At 45.2% G+C, this 19,759-nt stretch overlaps 1 protein-coding gene across 1 annotated transcript in view; it reads right to left on the reverse strand.

Moving 5' to 3' along the window:
- LOC129338555 (uncharacterized) overlaps positions 1–19,759 on the reverse strand; it is a 177,061-nt gene that overhangs the window by 126,993 nt on the left and 30,309 nt on the right. The window contains exons 14-15 of the mRNA XM_054992877.1: positions 12,466–12,795; positions 2,414–2,418 (exon numbers count right to left, since the gene is read on the reverse strand). Of these exons, the coding sequence (XP_054848852.1) occupies positions 2,414–2,418; positions 12,466–12,795 (335 nt within the window). The remainder of the gene's footprint in view (positions 1–2,413; positions 2,419–12,465; positions 12,796–19,759) is intronic.

Raw genomic sequence — 19,759 nt, forward strand, 5'->3', positions numbered from 1 at the left:
GAGAATAAAGGCAGCCATTGCCCCCAGGGATCCTGCTCTGCAGGAGCAGATTCCTTACTTGCACAAAATGCTCACAACCAGGGTGTTTTGCCTGCAGCTTGTCCTGATGGGACCCCTGCCTAGGTCAACGCCATGGGCAAAGGTTGGGACTGGAGGCCAAATGCTGGGAAGAGGCTGGTGCAAACTGGGAGGTAGGGGCCTTGTCAGGGTGAACTTGGCCCCTTGCCTGGCTCTGCTGTTTCCTACAATTGTGGTCTTTTAAAACAACGCAATTTTCATGAATGAGTATATCAAATGTAATTATTAATATGCAATTTAAAATATATATACAGGAATTATTGTTTCTTTCCTAAGAAGAAATAACACTTTCCTTTGGTTGGAATGGCAATCTCCACTACAATTCTATTGTGGCTGTGTAAATAGGTCTTGGAATTCTTCTTCCTCAAACCAGGTTGTTACAAGTAGGGCGACTGATTCCCTTTCCTTCTCTTCAGAGGGGGTCTGACTTGCCTCCATCAGATGCTTACACACACTCTCTTCAAATCTCAGTTCCTAACTGAACTGCAAATCCTGTCAACCCCCTTGCATTCTGAAGGTGGAGTCAGCCAATCCAGTTCTTATTCCAGGCCACTGCCTGATGTCCACCCTCCCACACACACACACACCACCCCAGCCTTCTGAGTGTTGCATGGTGGAAACCTCTCTGTAAATTGCATTCTGTCACAGGCCGATTCTGCACAGCTTACCTGAAACCGGGACGTTGCAGAACATGCCGGCAAAAACGTGGAAGATTGCGTTTTCTTGCACGAGTTTTACGCAACATCATGCAAAACTCACGCAAGAAAACGCGATCTTTCACGTTTTTGCCGGCATGTTCCACAACGTCCCGCAACATTCCAGCTTCAGGTAAGCCATGCGGAATCAGCCACAGTGATTCTTTATGAATGGGAATAGATGAGATGTCCTAGTTGCCCGGTCTGACTTGAGAATATCATAGAGATTTGTGGGAAGTGCTTGGGAAGGCTGGAGTTTGTGGAGGGAATGCAGGGGTGTGTGTTAGCACAGACAACCTCCTCCAAAGCTGTCATTTCCTCCAGGTGAACAGATCTCTGTAATCGGGAGATCAGTTATAATCTAGGGAGAATTCCAGGCCCCATTACATGGCTGGTAACCCTAGTTTTAAGAACCTCAGGTTCATTACACATGAATTCTGTGACACAGTCTGGTTTAACTGGTGAAATGGGTCAGTTCCAGACTTTGTCTTTGGTCCCCAGGAATCGCTGTGATATTTGTGAATGAATAAAACACAAGCCATTGAATGACTTTCCTATGTCACAGAATGCACAAACATTTGTGATTTAAGTAGACTATTCAGATGTAAAGATGTGGCATTTGGGAAAGCTTGGACTCCCTCACATTTCTCTCTGGTTTTCTTGTTCTACCTCCTCCAAACTCTTCCGAGTAGTGAAGTGGTGGTGGTTTAAATCAGAGAGAGAAGAGCTTTTACTCATGGCCCAGTTGCAAGCAGTTCTCAAGCAGTCTTGGAAGAAAAAAGCAGCAGAAGTTCCCCATGGGAGTTCTAAGCCAAACAATATCTGCCAACAATGCAGAGGAAGTGAAATTGTCCAAGCAAAGGAAAGATGCAACAGGGAAAATGAAAGGCTCACCGTCTGCAACTATAAAAACAAACCTGCTGAATAGTAGGATAGCACCTGCTACTCTGTGAATGGAGGCATTGATGGCTAGAAGACATCAGTGCTATTGGATTTAGGTTCGGAAATAAACCTCATCCATAGTGAGCATCCATCTCTGAATGGAAAGGAAATTGATGCATCTGGGGTTAAACTGGTGAGTTTTGATGACAAACCACTTCTAGGGTTTCTGAAGACTACATAGAGTTTCATAGTAACCACAGAGATATACAGCAGTTTTCTTTGAGTAGATTTTACCTGGGGGCACCACAAGGATGCCTTGACTGTCGGCAGAATACAATGTTCTTGGATAATTTTCTGATACCTTTCCTGACTGTGAATATTAAAACAATTTGAACCTTAGCAGACAGTACCACAAGTTGTAGGGAGACCTATGCCATGTCAACATAGTGAGAAAGAGGAACTGCTTTCTGTTGTTGTTGACAAGAAAGTGCTGGTGAACCCTAGACATGTCATGGTACCACTGAGGGTAAACATTGCTGCAAGGAAAGTATTTGATTGTTTAAACCCAACACTATTTATTGAGGGCTGTTATTCAGTAGAGCATTGTTTCATGCTTGGGGCAAAAGGGGAGGTCTGAGTTAAAGCACTTAATGTGACTGACCAAGAAGTACACTCACAAAGAATTAGACTTTAGGGACAGCATGTCAGGTAACTGTTGTTTCAGAGCCTCTTCAAGATGTAGAAGTTAAGAGCTGTACAGGAGCTAAGTGAGTAAGTGAACTGGGTATTACTCTGACAGAAGCAGCAGTAGAAGGCACTGCTAAGAAGCAACTGGAACAGAAAATCATAGAGGACGCAAGTGTTATACCATACAATAACGAAGTACCCATGGTTAATTAACGTTTGGCATGTGATGATTATGAATAATATTATCATGTTTAAATACATGTGGCCTCATAAATCTTGGTCAAGTAAAAATGTGCAGACATCTGGTTAGCTTTTATTAAACGCTGGAATTGTCTAACTCAAATGTGAAAGAGGAATGTGGCAGTGTACCTGGGCTACTTCAGTTAACAATACAGTTACAATTGCTAGCTTCTTCACTGCCATTTCATCTTTGATGCCCTTTAATTACACTGCTCAGAACAGAGCAGAGCCTGTGGGTGTAGTAGGGTTGCCAACTCCAGCTTGGGAAATTCCTGGAGATTTGAGGGCAGTTCCTGAATAGCTTCATATCACTGTTGGCAGCCACACAAAAAGCTGGCGAAGGTTAGAATTTCTCCATGCACTCCATAAGGCTTTGGAGCTCAGTGCTGCTCAGTGGGACAGCAGGAGCAAAAATGGGAAAGGAAAAAAAAAAGCATTGCAGCAGCCATTTCCAGCTACATATCCGGAAGTGATGTTACAACATTGCATCAGACCTCTCTGAATTTTCCAAATCTCTATGGTTTTTACCAGAGAGATCCGGGAAATTTTCATAGTGTCCCTGTAATGCAACTTTCAGGTATGCAACATTGACGTATGATGTGTCACAACATCACCCTGCTCCACTCTTAAAATATCCCTGGGGTTGCCAGCAGATGGCTGGCAATTCTCATGGCTTCCTCTCTGCTGCTTACCTACCTCTCCTATTTTTCCTGTCTCAAACTGTTGCCTAGTGAGGTCATTTTCTTTCTCATTGGGTACACAGTTGTAAATTTGGGTCACTTGTGAAGTGGCCAGAACTAAAAAGTAGAACACCGCAGAACCATTGCTACAAGGTTCGCCGGGGCCTGGCTACCTCAGAAATGCACTGCCCCTGACCCCTCCTCATGGTGTGAATTTCCAGCCTTCATTTAAGAGAAATGAATGTATCTTGCCCCTTTCCTCATAGAGCTACAAGGTGGAAATGTAAAGAAAGTATATTCCGCCTGCTTGCCATACATGAGATTAGAGAGGGGAAGTTGCAAGATGGCCCCAAAGTTGGGTCCTGTCCAGTGTCAATTAGGGTTACCAGTCTCAAGGTGTGGACCAGTGTGGTCCCGTCATTACAACTGATCTCCAGACTACAAACATCAGTTCATCTGGAGGTAATGGCAGCTTTGGAGGGTGGAGTGGTATAGCATAGAATCTAATAACACTGGAATAATTTAGATACATGGAAACTATTAACATCAGACTTTTGATCACTGTCTGCATCCTTCAAGTCACCTTGTTCAGCCCCCTACTGCAATTTTGTATCTATAGTGCATCTTAATGGTCCTGTCAGCTCTAGTTCCCATTTCCAGTTTGTATGAGTGTGTTTATATAAAAACCACCTGCCAGAGTAGACATTTCAGTTTAAGACAGCTTCATTTTATTTTATATAGAGAGTACAGTAAAAATACCGTAAAAGAGGAGCAAGAAGCTTATATCAGATGCATTACGGTGCTGATAATTCTTGTTGTGCCTTTTCAAGATTTATAATATTCTTTTATGTGGAAGCAGTCAGAACTTTGTGTGCAATATATTTCTCAAGCGATTAGGCTGGATAGCTCACCCTCAGTATTGATGGTGCCCATTTCGTGCTTATATTCCTGTTGGTGTAGAAGCTATAGAAGTTCTCTGGATCTACATTTCCTCATTTGCTCTTGCTTCTGTCTCTATTGAGAGGGGAAGAACGTCCATTCAGCTGTAGATACTCCAATGGAGAATTATCCTTTATGAAAGCAATGCAGAAACAGTGAGGCATTAGTGCGGGTTCAGCATTAGTGGGCTGAAATGGAGTCTCTGCTACGTATCAACAGTGACTGAGGGCCAAGCTACACATGACGAATGACACTTGAGCGGCAAGTGTATTTCTCCCTGTTCACTTGCCCTCCACTCAATCCACTTGCCGTTCAAGTGTCATTCGTCATGTGTAGCTTGGCCCTCAGAAACACTGGTGTCATTTAGGGGTGTACATGTGGATATTTCTGATCTGAAATCATTTCCAAATTTCCTGTTTTGCTTCAGATTGGTAATATCCAAAAGGATATACCTGATATTTTGAGATTTCTGAAATTTCCTAAAATTTTGGAAATATTGGGATTATTGGGAATATTGGGATTATTAAGACATTGGAGGCAATTTTTTTTTAAAAAAATACAGCATTTGTATTTTTGCATGCAATGAATCAATCATCCAGTTGTTATCAGATAGATGTCTTTACACTGGATGTCCATGCAGGACTACCTTCGTTGCTTACCGCTATTTAAGGAAAATGTCTTTGGGCCAAGCTACACATGACGAATGACACTTGAACGGCAGGTGTATTTCTCCCTGTTCACTTGCCCTCCTCTCAATCCACTTGCCGTTCAAGTGTCATTCGTCATGTGTAGCTTGGCCCTTTGACTTAAAGAGAAGACTACCGTAAATTCCTTCTCCTTGTCATATCTAGAATGATGACAATCTGGGAGTGTTCTGTTTCTGACCCTGCAAGGATCCAGTTGGAAGGGGGAAACAGCATTGCCCAGGAAAACCAAAGAAAAACAAGATGCTTGCTGCTAATGGGGATGATGGTTAGCAGCACCTGAACATGAAAAACATGCCCTGGTTTTAAAAGTTCTTTTCCCCATAACTCCTAAGAATTCCAAATTTCTGTTTACCATTCCAGAAATCATGTTAACAATCCCATATGTGCTTTTCATGTATATGTTTGCCTCTGAAATTTTGAGCTGCACACCTCTAAGTAGCATTACTGGGGGTTGATTAGCCCAAAACAAAGATGGTAGTCCCTGTAAGATGACACCCTTCCTTTGGATACACTTTACCACGTCTGCCATAATTCTAGTTTTTAAAAAGCATGTATGGTGAATCTTCCATTTGATGCATATTTGAAGAAGCTTGAAAAGAACCAGGAGTCCTGCCTAAGGCATACTGTTCATCTCTGAAACATCATTTCTCTCGGGTCATTGAAGAATCCTCAAGTCCTCTTTCCTACTCCCTCAAAGGAATTAATTGTAGATCCCCTCCCAATACACTCAGCTCCTGAAGGGTGCACTTCTCAGGGCCAAGCTACACATGACGAATGACACTTGAACGGCAAGTGGATTGAGTGGAGGGCAAGTGAACAGGGAGAAATACACTTGCTGTTCAAGTGTCATTCGTCATGTGTAGCTTGGCCCTATGTCTATGAATCAAAGCAAGTTCTCCAGCACAGCCTGGGGATGGAATATATGACCCAGAAGGGGAAACCAAGAATGTATCTTCTCTATCCTTGCAAGCTGTTACTGAGAAGCAGTAAACAACGCTGCCCTTTCCTATTAGTGAGGAATATTCTGTAAATGCTCAAAGATACCCATCTTCATTGTTACACTTATTCTAGTGATGTGACCTAGAAGAATACTAAGGACAGGGTGCTTTCTGTCTTTAAGCGTTCTTTCAATTTTTTTTAACCAGAACCACTTGTTTTCATTTCTTTAAATTTAATTATTTTTATTTTATAGAAGGCACAGGCCTCAGATAGAAAGATGAAAACATGACAATATTGGGTGGCAGGTCTATGCATAATCCTCTCTAGAAGCTTTCCAAATATCTAAAAATCAGTCCACACGCAGTTGTCATCTATATGCTATAAATTTAAATGTTGATCAAGTTGTAGTATCGTCAAGCCATTGAATTTTGAGAGGTGGACATTCATCACTCCAATATTGTTGCAATAAGAGTATGGAAGAGGAGATCCATTTTCTTCAACTATCAGTTAGCCTCCAGGAGACAGTAAATAGTTTAGAACTATATAAGCATCCTGAAAATCAATGAACATTCTAATACAAAATTAATATGGGTAATGATTCTTTAACAAAAGTCCAAATAACTGGACTCACTCAAAGCATATAGTTAAGACATATCTTGTTATTTAATCCTTTAGAAAAAGGTGCTGTCCTAAACATGTATCCTAAACATACAGTTTTGCTGAATAAATCACAGCTTGAGAACCATAGAAATAACAGATATAAGCCCTTTGTGTCAACCCATCCCAGTTTCCACTCCTGTACCCACTTCCATAGTTCCACAGGGCCGCAAGAGCAAGGAGCAGGAGGCAAAGGAGGCAATAATATAGTCAAGGCCAACATATTGAACCCAGGCAGCAGTCTGAGGTCTGGCTTGTGAACAGTGGCTGGTTTGGGGCATCACTCCAAGGGTTATGGGGCCAATATGATGGGGCAGCTGGAGGATTTAAGGGCTGAGAAAATTCCCTGATGTGAAAAGGTATGTATTTTGGGCAAGAAACTGAAGCAAGAACTGCTTTCGTGACTCTGATGAAGGCAGAATACTGGGGTATAAATGTGTAAATAAATAAGTGTCTTGGCTCAGGCTGGGGATGGAACATATGACCCAAGATGCAAGGCAAAAACCTGACTGCTCTGTACCTGCAAGTTCTTACTGAGAGGAGCTGAACAGAACTTTGTTCCTGTTATGCCTGCTTCTTGTGTGTACTTTGAAACCTAGCCATGATCCAGCAACTATTGTTGGGACTTTATGCATCATCTTGTCCCCCCCACCACTCTCTTTGGATGTGTTTTAGAAAACAACTGTACACATTCAGATCATTGGAAAGCATAAATAGGCTATATTGCAATCCTGACTGAGTATACTGTTGCTGAAGAATACAAGGAGAGACTGACTAGATTGGCTCAAGATTCACCTCATTCAACATTCTTTGTGAGAACCTCAACTACCAGCAAGTAGCAAGTTATCAATCAGAATTTACCTAGTAACCATGATCCTTCTTTTCCCCACAATTGCTCTAATCTGTTTTCTAAAAAGAAATATCACAACAAAACAGCATGAGAAGGAGAAAACAGGAATGACAAAGTAAATATTTTGTAATTTCAAGCTTACCAGAACAGGATCACTTACCACATAGACAGGCTAGGAGAAGAAGGTTCACTACTATTTCTGCCAGCCTTCTTTCCAGATGTCCCACCAAAGAAGGGAAAGCAAAGACAGCCATTGCCCCCAGGGATCCAGCCCAGTGGAAGCAGATTCCTCACTTGTACAAAGTTCTCAAAGCCAGAATGGTTTGCCTGCAGCTTGTCGAGATGGGACACCTGCCTAGGTCAATGCCATGGACAAAGGTAGGGACTAGACATGGGCATGGACAGAAAAAAATGAACATAGTGTTCATTATTCGTTGCCATCCATGAACAACTAACAATGATCACTGACGAACATGACTGTTCACAAACATGTTCGTTGTTCGTTGTTTTGGGGGGGCAGCAGGCTCTCCTCCAGCCATCAAGATCCCTACCACAGCACTCCCACAAACCCTATCTGAGCAGGCACCAGGAAATGTACCAATAATAAATAATAGCTTGGCCCCAGAGCCTGGCAGCAGCCCTGGAACTTGAAGAGGTAGATCCCTATCCCACCACACACACAAAAAATTCAAGCTCCAATGCACTCTCCCTGTCTCTCTCTCAAAATGCCAATAGCAACTGTCTTTCCCTCACTGACTGCAAAACCAGAGCTGGGAGCCCCCTCCCCCTGTTCTTTGCTTCCTTGTAACAAATTTGGAGCTCCACACTTGAAAGGAAGACCTGCCTATCAAGTGAAATTGGGCTTAGATTGGGGTTTCCAGGGCAACTGGAGGAGTTCAGACAGAGTTCAGGCAGTCCCTGCCCCCAGTTACCAAGGGAATTGACTGCAGGTGCCAGACTGTCTGGCTCAACGAACAGCAACTAAGGAGGCTTGCAACGACCACCTGTTCATTTAGAATGGGGCCTTACAAACAGCTTGTTCGTGAACAGCTGAGTGGGCTGTTCGTGGCTTTTTTTAGTTGGTATTGCTGTTCATGCCCATCTCTAGTTGGGACTGGAGGCCAAATGCTGGGAAGAGGCTGAAGCAAACTGGGAGGTGCCTCATCAAGGTTAACTTGGCCCCCAGCCTAGCTCTGCTGTCTCCTGCATTTATAGTCCTTTAAAAAAAACTTGCAGTTATCATAAATGAGTATCTCAATTATTAATATGTAATTTTTCAACACATACAAACAGACAAACTACCTTGTATAAGTTCATGACAATCTATAAACAATTTAAAACTGTATCAAATATCTAGTACAAAAACAACCTTAATAAGATTTACCATCTAGTTTGATTGTGGTGCTTTGTGAAATTGGTGATATCCTAAGATGTGATATCCTAAGTAGAATTGCCAGATGAGGATGGGGAATGTAATAAAAAATGTTGAAGGAAGTCCTGGGGAGGCTGGGTTTCATGGAAAGAAAGGAACTTCAGAAGAGATATTATACCATAATAACCACCACCCCCTTCCAAAGCTGCCATTTCCCCCAGGAAAACAGATCTCTGTAGTCTGGAGATCAGGGAGAACTCCATCTGGTGGTTGGTAACCTTAGTTCTAAGGAACCTCAGGTTCCGTACTCATCATGAATTCTGTCTCAGGGCCAAGCTACACATGACGAATGACACTTGAATGGCAAGTGTATTTCTCCCTGTTCACTTGCTCTCCACTCAATCCACTTGCCGTTCAAGTGTCATTCGTCATATGTAGCTTGGCCCACAGTCTTGCTTAACTGGTGGAAAGAGTTAATTCTCGATCTTGTCTTTGGTGCCCAGGAATTGCTGTGGTATTTGTGAAGGAATAAAACACTAGCTTTGCCATGCCTTTCCTACCTTGCAGGAACATACCTTTCTACCCTCACTGAATACGTATTCAGTTAAAGGGTACCAAGCCACTGTAAGCAGAAGGAACAATTTCATAGACTCCTCAGAGTTTTTTAGTGTGGCAGTTCTTGGAGAAGATTGGGGGGATTACAAGGATGCTTGCCCTGTCACTGTCAGAAGAACACATTTGTTCTTAGATAATTTCCAGTTACCTCTCCTGACTGTGAACATTGAGAAAAATCTGTACCTCAGAAGTCAGCAGCCTACAAGCTGTAGGGAGGCCTACACCTGTCAGCTTAGTGAGAAAGGGGAAATGCTTTCTGTAGAGGCTCATAAGAAAGTCCTGGTGAAGTCTAGACATCATGCCCTAGTATTGAGGTTTAACAGTTGCTGAATGGGAAGTACTGGATTATTTGAACCCAACACCATCCATCCAGGCTTGTTGTTCAATAGAACCTTGTTTCAAGCTTGGCCAAAAAGGGAGTTCTGGGTTAGAGCACTTAACATTACTACCAAGAAGTAAAACTCACAAACAATCAGACTTTAGGGACAGTGTCTAAGGTAACTGATGTCTGAGGGCCAAGCTACAAGTGATGAATGACACTTGAACGGCAAGTGGATTGAGTGGAGGGCAAGTGAACAGGGAGAAATACACTTGCCGTTCAAGTGTCATTCGTCTCTTGTAGCTTGGCCCTCAGACACTTTTCAAGTTGTGAAAATTAACAGCTGTGGTGAAACGAAGTGAGTAAGTGAACAGCGTACTGAGTTGAAAGAAGCAGAAGAGGAAGGCATGGGTAAGAAGTAACTGGCACAGAAACTCCTAGAGTATGCAAGTTTGTTTTGATACAGTAACAAAGATCTTGGGAGATATGATAAAGTGCACCATCAGATTGTGCTAAAGCTAGGGAGTGTGCCAGTGAAGCAACCTCCACATCAAATCCCTTTAAGTATATTGACCACCGTGAAAGAAAATTTATCTTACCTGCTGGAAAAAGACTTTATAGAACATGCTACATCACCCTCGACTCTCCTAACAGTTATTTTAAATAACCCAGTGAAATTTTTCAGTATTTATATTGTCTACAGGAGACTAAACAAACAACTTTCCAAGATGGGTATCTACTTCCAAACATAATAGATGCTTTGGATAAAATGTGTGGAACAAAGTTTTTTAGTAGTTTGGATTTGGTATCTTGATATCACCAAATTCAAGCCACTCCAGAAGGGGAAATTTGGAGACCTACTGCCTGCTAAACTAGACTTGGCTAGATGGAGAAGTGATCCTCTTCACTCTAAAACAGCTTCATATGTTGACTCTTTTGGACAGCTCAGTCCAATGTTTGCTGCAGTCTGTCAGGCACAGGGTTGCCAAGCCAACCTCTCATTGGGTCCTGGGGATCTCCTGGAATTACAACAGATCTCCAGATGACAGAGATCAGTTCCCCTGCAGAAAATGGCTATTTGGAAGGGGGACTCTATGGTTTTATATCCTGCTCAGATATACACAAGAATAGGATGAGGATGCTTGGCTTGGTAGCGGCACATGTATGTGGGCATTTATATATGACATAATCAATATAAGAAAAGGTATCAACTAAAACAGTTGGGCTTTTACAGATGATTTAATTTTAGAAGTAGAAGTAGTATTTCCCTGTTGAGATATTTGAGGGTTTTTAAATTAGCTTTTGAAGCACAAACAGTGCATAGAATGAAAACATTGCATAGGAACTCAAAAGTAGACTTTATTTATAAAACAAGCTGTATTTATTTTATTTTATATCATAAATTTATATGCCATCTTTCAACTCCATTAGGACCCCTGGCTCAAATGTGTCTCAAAAACAATTTTAAAACAATATTAAAATACTGAAAGATTAATAAAGGGATACAATAAAAACACAGTAAAAGGGGAACCAGGAAGTGTTTCATTAGATGCATTATGGTATTGATAATTCTTGTTGCGTCATTGCAATATTCTTTTATGTGGGGAAGTCAGACGTTTTCCATGTAATATATTTCTCAAGCAATAGGGCTGGATAACTAACCCTCAGTACTGGACGAGCTCACATTTCCTGTAGAAGGTTTCTGGATCTAGGCTTGCTCGTTCTCTCTTGTTTCTGTCTCCATTGAGAGGGGATGAATGTCCATTCAGCTGTAGATACTCCAGTGAAGAGTTAGCCTTTATGAAAGCAATGCAGAAATGGTGAGGCATGAGTGTGGGTGGAGGGTTGCTGGGGGACAGGGACTAGGGGTTGCAAAATTTTGAAGGCCTGCGTGACTCTGCTGCTGCCTGGCTCCACGCAACTCTGGCACCTGTCTTTCTCAATATCAGCAGCATTAGGATGGGACCCCATCTAACCTTTCTTCTCCTCTTTCTTAAATAGCACACTGCCACAGTGCTACTACAGTGGCTTCTCCTCATTGACCACTTTTTGGGCAGAAGTGATTATTGCACGTCATTATCTTGCCTGAACAGCAGTGGCTGCGGGAAACAGCAAGCATTGTCATGATACAGTCAAAGTACAGAAAGGAGCAAGGCTCATGAGTGGAGCAGCACAGTTTAGACAACAGCAACAAGCTCATTGTTTGCCGCAGTACAACCAGCCCCAGGAGCATTTGCAGAGCATCTAGCAACATGTCATGCATTCCTGTAGAACAGATGTGCTTGGGGGGGTTCTCTGCTGGGAACTTGATTCCTAGATCCATCTATTGACCCAATGTGATTTGAAATAGCAATGAAAGAAGAAAGAGGGCTCAAAGCCTCCTGCTCACACCATTTCCCCAACCTGAAACTTAGGGAGTTGCTGTTTGGCCTGTTGAGGAAACTTGCATGAAGCCCTTCTATATAGTCATATTTTTCCCAATGGAGAAACAGAGGGCCAAGCTACACATGACGAATGACACTTGAACGGCAAGTGTATTTCTCCCTGTTCACTTGCCCTCCACTCAATCCACTTGCCAGGCAAGTGTCTTTCATCATGTGTAGCTTGGCCCAGAGACTCCTCAAGCAGAATGTAAACTGTGGCCACAACATCCTTATCACTTTTCAGTTGCTTTGCAAACTGTGCATCCTTCTCTTGTCATGGTTTGCAGCTATAAATTTTTTGACTAATCTGATGTTGATGAACAGTCATGGCTGTTCTTATGGTAACCAGTGACCAGTGTCACAGTTCAGGGCCCTCTAGTACCTGCCTCCACATTACCTGAGCACACCACACCAGCATCTTCTTCATGGTTGCAGTTATGTTTTCCCCAAGATTTTAACCAGCAGTCCTTGAGGGAAACTTCGCTCCCTTTACATTTGACATCATCCAGCCAAATGCGACCACTCCCATCTCCAAAGTGAGCTCCATGTGGGGCTGATACTGCTTTTCCACAGCCAAGTTCTCTGCACACGACTTGCGCATTCTTCATATTCCAGTCATCATCACACACGGTCCCCCACTGGTCATTGTGGAGCACCTCAACTCTCCCAGAGCACCTGTTGGAACCGTTCACCAATCTGATCTCTCTCGGGTCTGAAATGGTTGAATAACAACAACAACAACAACAATGTTCGATTTATATACCACCCTTCAGGACAACTTAATGCCCACTCAGAGCAGTTTACAAAGTATGTTACCATTATCCCCACAACAAAACACCCTGTGAGGTGGGTGGGGCTGAGAGCGCTCCAGAGAACTGTGACTAGACCAAGGTCACCCAGCCAGCTTTGAGTGGAGGAGTGGGGAATCAAACCCGGCTCTCCAGATTAGAGTCCCGTGCTCTTAACCGCTACACCAAGGTGACTGTTAGTTCTCTACTCCACACCCTCTGACCACTGTTGCTCATTCTCTTTTTAATTCCATTTGAGGACATCATTGTATTCAACGGAGGCTATTCAAACAGGTAGCTGGCTATTGTGGAAGCAAAGCCAAACAGAATTTATTCCTCTGTGTTGATCCCAGACTAGAGTTCGGTGCTCACTGCTTGAAAGTCTTGTCTGCTAAGGCCCTTTCCATTGGTGGCTTTCTAATGCAAGCAAAAATGTATTCTTAGGTCAGCTACTATTTTTTAAGGCCAAACTATACACCTGTCATGTCATGGGTATGCGACTGGGCTTGTAGTCAGATGTACATTGGGGGAGCACACATTTAAAATACTTGTTCCCTTGTCTCTGTGATGGACCACTCTGGGCCAAGCTACACATGACGAATGACACTTGAATGGCAAGTGTATTTCTCCCTGTTCACTTGCCCTCCACTCAATCCACTTGCCGTTCAAGTGTCATTCGTCATGTGTAGCTTGGCCCTCTGAGGAGAGAGAAAGGCAGGAGGAGCCTTTTTACCCCTTGTCTGTGGTTCTCATAAGCTTTTATGATTTAGATTTCACTTCTCCAGATTTAGATGGGGGGGTAGTATTATATGATTACTGATGCAGCATGATTACAACAAAATTTGCTAGCTTTGTCCCCATATACCCCCTGACAATATTTTTATGAGTAAGGTTGCCAAATGTACAAAGAAAAAATGTTCTAAAGGGACACTTGAGTTGAAATAGTTGAAGCTTTTCACAGCAGGAAGTTAAATAACAACACTTTATAAGGACTGTCTACTCCTATATCAATGTACCTGACCACTAGAGTAATCTTGGGAGCCCCTGCTTCAGATGCCAACTGTGACTAGACTGGTGGCAACACAAGAAAAGGCCTTCTTGGTCTTGGCACCAAAATTGTGGAATTCCTTCCACAGGGAGATTTGACTGTCCCTTTCTATTGCTGTCATCTTGCAGCAGGTGAAGATTTTTCTGTTTTGCCTGGATTTTCCTCACTAATTCTTATTGACCTTCCTTCCTGTTCATGTCTCTCTCTTTGCTTTAATTGATTTGAATCATTTTATATCTATCTAGGCATGCTTTCCCCTAACCTGGATGACACAGGCTAGCCCAATCTCATCAACCTTGGACACTAAGCAGGGTCAGCCCTGATTAGTACTGGTATGAGGGATCACCAAGAAAGTCCAGGGTTGTTACAGGGCATGGTGAATCACTTTGAACATGTCTTGTCTTGAAAACCCTGTTGGGTCTCCACAAATTGCCTGTGATATGCTGGGTTGAAAGGATATGTAAACATGTTTTAAATAAGTCACTAAAATAATTACTTGGAGATTGATATTACAGGGATAATGACTTTATGGATCAATTTAAATGTTGGCAACTTTAATTACGGGACCTAATAACACCGGTAATACCATCCTGGGCTTATCCACTTGCTCAGCCTCGAATGTAATGCTTGCAATCACAACAATTTCCTTCTGGACAAACAGGTCAGTTCCTATGGGCAAATATGATGTAAAAAAACCACAACATTGAGAATCCAGTGGGGAAACGTTTAAGTCTTTCTGGAAAAAACTCTAGCAGATCTAAAAACTACCGGGTGGGGGGAGGAAATAATCCAATCTGGAAGTGGTCTGATTTATCATGATGTTATATATACTTTGTCTTTCCCTGGTGAGAGAGACATGGCCATGCCTGGCAATCCTATTTGCCCTCCACATGCAATTTACACTGCTTATATAATTGATCTTCTTTGTGAGGGAGCCTCCCTGTTGTTATTCTATAGCATACAAGTTGAGCAGGTATGTAGATTTAAATGGTACTGTTGTTAAATTGTATCCTTTGTATTCTGGGACAAAGAAGCAAAATATGGAGCTATCCACTGAAAATACAAAAACAAGCTGTTAATTAGCTGTTTCTCTAACACCAGGTGGAACCACAGGTTCCTTAAAAGTAGACATGAGCACGAATCAAAACACAAATCAAATTTTGTGATGAATTGGGCTGATTCATATTTCGTGAAACGCATTTTGTGAGGCCACAGTTTTCACGAAATTCACGACTTTTTTGGCTGATTTGTTCAATTCGTGAATAATTCATGATGCCAGACAGGCTGGCATCCATTGATTCCCTAGGCAACACAGGCCTGGAATGTCTGCAGACTTGTTGTTGCCATTGGAAACCCCAATCTTAGCCCACATAAACTTGATAGGCAGCTCTCCCTGCCAACTGGAGAGTTTCCATTCTGCCCTATACAATGAGAAGCAGGGGGGTTAATCCCCTAGGCAAGTGAGGAGATGGACCTCCTGTAGCCATGGAAACACCAATCTCATCTCTCCAAATCCTGTTAGGCAGGTCTATCTGCCAACCAGAGAGCTCCTGTTCTGCTCCATGTGAGCATTTCTTATGTAAGGCACAGCTCTCTGCCTCATGCTTTTCAGTTACAGTAGACAGAGGGAGTGGGAGGACCTGTTGCTGGGATATGGAGTGAGAGAGTGGAATTAGGATCTTTGGGCTGGATTTGCTGCTGCTTTAAAAGAGACTGAAAAACCTCTTTCTTATTTTCAGCTCTTGGCCTTGCTGGGATGGTCATTGGGTGAGGGTGCCTTCTTTCCTCCACCCTACCCAACCCCAGCCTGGCTCTGTGGCCTAGCTTGACTGAGGCCTAACTTTTTTTCTTTAATTTTCTTTGCTTATATTCTTATTTAGGGCATTTGTTCTTGGTGTGGGTGGGTGGAGGAGAGCCTGCTGAAGTCTCCCTACGAGTTTGGCATCTTTGGGTATGAAGGCGGCCATTGAAGTGCCCTAGGTTCTGACAAATCACAAAACTAACAAATCATTTCACGAAACAGGACAGTTTCATGAAAGTTCATGATTCGTGATTCATGGAATGTGACGAAACACAAAACACTCATTTTGTTTTTTCCTCATTCCGTGCCCATCTCTACTTAAAAGGATGACAGTAGTGGAGAAATGTCTCTTTTGTCACGTCTCTTTTATAAACATATGGGCCTAATGAACAGCTGTGGGGAACATGAAAACATCCACATTGTAGTCCTTGTTGGTTATGATAAAATGACTGTATTTGCAGCACTGGTGCACATGTATGAGGGCATTGAGGGTTCTGATATGCTTGTACTGAAGCTGAATATTTGAAGAAGAATGGCAGTGACAAGTATTAGGAAGATTGTGTGTAGCACAGGCATCCCATATTGCCCAACTTTCTTTATGCATGATCATAACAACTGGAAACGACTTATTTTGTGTCATTCTGGCTGATCCCAATAAAAGGTATTATGTGGCTTCTGTTGTATATAGTAACATTATTTTTCTGGATGTCTGCCAATTATTCCTGAAATAATTTGGGTGTAAAAATCCTTTTTTTCTTCAGAAGTCTTACACAACTCACTTTATCCAAAAAATTTTCTTTGGATGTCAGATGTACTGCAAGAAAATGAATTTTGATTTAAAGTCAGCTGCCCTGGAAACTTGGTTCTATGATCAATTCCCTATTTAAATGATATCTTACTATATAATTGAATAAGCATGTTTCAGACAACTCACTTTATACCCTGGTGCACCACCAGAGGGCGCTGCCACAGAGGAACACCCAGGTAACTCACCATATCACTCCAGAAAACATGCCGTGGTGGGAAGCCCAGGCCTGGAACAGGAGCGAAGCAGGTGGCAGTGCCCTCCCCGTGCCTAACCCGGCTAGTATTAGGTGCGGAGCAGATGGCAATGCCCACCCCCCACCTTAACCCAGCTGATATTAGTAGCGGAGCAGGTGGCAATGCCCACCTCCTTCAGCCAGCTGGTATTAGGAGTGGAACAGGTGGCAATACCCGCCCCTCACCTTAACCCAGCTGGAATTAAGAGCATCTAATAGTAAAGAGGCAATGATGTAGACAACTCCTGTGGTGCTACACGTGGTAGGGGTACTCTGTACCTTTAAATGTGTCTACAGGGAGTGGCTCCAGTTAGTTAAAAGGGTTCAGTGTGAAGGTGGGCGTCACCAGCCAGTGACCAAGCATTATTTGTGGTCGTGAATCTGAGTGCTGGGACGCAGTGAGTACATGAGACTATTATGCCATACAATACTTGTTATGTTTATGAACTCAGCAGATTTCTTACACAATACTACTTTGCAGAAATGACCTAATTTCCTGTGATAAAGGGGATTACGAAACAGGACAACAACCGGAATCATGTCGGAAGCTTTAATCAACAAAGGATTCCCCAGGGAGAAGTTGGGAATCCCCCCTTTTCCAGCTGTCGATACAGCGGGACACAGACTTGGTATTCGGATATCTGCTCTTGAGCTAAGCTATTTATATATTTGTGCAAAGACTTTACACTTGGATATCTGCTAATTGGCAAATTTTGTTGCAAATTGTAATTAGTGTATGTCCGAGGCCACTGGGCGGCTTGGGGCCACTGGGCTTGGGGCCACTGGGCGGCCTCCGCGGTTCGTTCGAACGCCTCCAGGTAGGCGTCAATCTCGTCCGCCTCGCCCAGCTTTGTTAACTGAAAGGGGGCCCCTTGACTCGGGCCAAGCGGCGCGCCAGCCGCTCCTCCATTCAGGGCTTGGGCCAACCTGCGTAGGAGGGTGGCCTGGGACTCCTGCTGTTGAGCCTTCAGGTCCCGTAGGAGCCGCACCTGCTGCTCCGCCATCCATTGGCCCAGCTGGCTCAAATCTGGGGCGGGCGGACCGGTGGGCCCGGGGGCCGCAGCGGCGCCGGCAGCCGCTTGATCCATGGGTTCTGGGAGGTCGGCCCGGAGGGAGGTTCCCGGCAGGGACGGCCTGAAGGCAGACGGACGCAGGTAGCTCCGGGCATGGGACCACCCTGGCGGGGCGGGTAGGCGTGGCACCGGTCGCTTCACGGCGGGATCAGTGCCTGCATTCTCCACCACTTTGTCACGAGTGTGGGCGCCCCCTTGTGGCGGGGGTGGCGGCGGGTCGGTGCGGGACACCCCCGGCGGGTCCATGCTGGGTCTTTGTCGGGAAATTGGGGAGGGTCCCCCGGGTGAGGGCCGACTCGACCACTGGAGCGCGTCCCCCCTCAAGGCCTCAGATGGGCGGCCACCGTCTGGTCTGGCGCTGCCAGCCAGCAATTAGCTCCACCCGGCCAGTCACCCTTCTAACGTCAGGGTGAACTGGCCCAGTCACACGTGACTTCCTCTTCCTCGGCCTGGGGTTTCACCTCCTCTAAATACCCCCTCTCCTTATGGCCAACCCCACCCCTCACTCCCAGTGCCCGCCCCCAGTGTCATTCCCACCACCTGGGCCAGGCGCAGCCACATCCTGCTGCCCCATCTGCCCTGGCCCCATTGGCTGCCTTGTCCCTGCTCCCGCCCCTCTTCCTCCTTGCCCTGTTCCCGGCCTCTTCCTCCCCCTCTAGCTGGCCTCGGCGGTTGGCCGCACAGGCCGTCCTTCTGCCGGCTGCGCCCGCCCTCCCCCTTGGCCTTCTGGGGGTTGTAGGCCCCGTTGGAGCTCTGCGCCGGCGCGGGCGTCTCGCCGTGGCCCGGCTTCCTGGGCGGCCGCTCCTTGCCTTGCCCATGGCCGCGGCGTCCCGCCGGCGCGGGCCCTGGCTGCCGGGGCTGCGCCCGCGCCCGGGTTGACGGCCTCCTCCATTCGCGGCCGTTTGCCGCTCGGCGCCGGGTCCCCGGCCTCGGCGGGTCGGCGGCCGCGGCCGTCAGCTCCGCCGGAGGGGTGGCGAGTCCCTCCTGGCCAGACAACGGTTCCGCGGCCCTGCCAGCGTCCCTCCCGGCGCATCTCCCGGCCGACTCCGGGGGCCGCAGGTGGGTGTCGGCGTGGGCGGGCGCGTGGGAGGGGGTGGGGACCGCGGAGTCCGAGGGTGTGGCGCCGCTGCCCCTCGGACAGTGTACATACGTTTGTATGACTGAGCTAGAATGTTCTAGCTCCAATACATTCCATTCTGTTTCCCAGTTTGTGTATTCATATGTTTATTGCCTGAAATCAGGGACGATTTAAATTAGTCAGCGTTTACTGCTGTATATTCTACTTGTCAATTGTTATTTTTGTGTTAATTTGTATTACGGGAATTAAGAGCAGAGCAGGTAGTAATGCCCACCCCCACCTTAAACCAGCTGGTATTAGAAGCGGCGCAGGTGACAATGCCAGCCCCCCACCTTAACCCAGCTGATATTAGGAGCAGAGCAGGTGGCAATGCCCTCCCCCCTTCACCCAGCTGGGATCAGCAGCAGAGCAGGTGGTTATGGCCACTCTCCACTTTAACCCAGCCGGTATTAGGAGTGGAGGAGGTGGCAATGCCCACTTCCCACCTTAACACTTCCTGCCTTAACACAGCCGGTAATAGGAGTGAAGCTGGTGGCAATGCACACCCCCACCTTAACCCTGCTGGTATTAGAGGCAGAGCAGGTGGAAATGCCTGCCCCCTTCAGCCAGCTGGTATTAGGAGCAGAGCAAGTGGCAATTCCCACCCCCTGCCTTAACCCAGCTGGTATTAGGAGCAGAGCAGGTGGCAATGCCTGCCCCCACCCTAACCCAGGTGGTATTAGGAGTGGAGCAGGTGGCAATGCCTGCCCCCTTTAGCCAGCTGGGATCAAGAGTGGAGCAGGTGGTAATGCCCACTCCTGCCTTAACCCAGTTGATATTAGGCACAGAGAAGGTAGCAATGCCTGCCC

The sequence above is a fragment of the Eublepharis macularius genome, chromosome 12 (assembly GCF_028583425.1).
Source record: "Eublepharis macularius isolate TG4126 chromosome 12, MPM_Emac_v1.0, whole genome shotgun sequence".
NCBI lineage: Eukaryota > Metazoa > Chordata > Lepidosauria > Squamata > Eublepharidae > Eublepharis > Eublepharis macularius.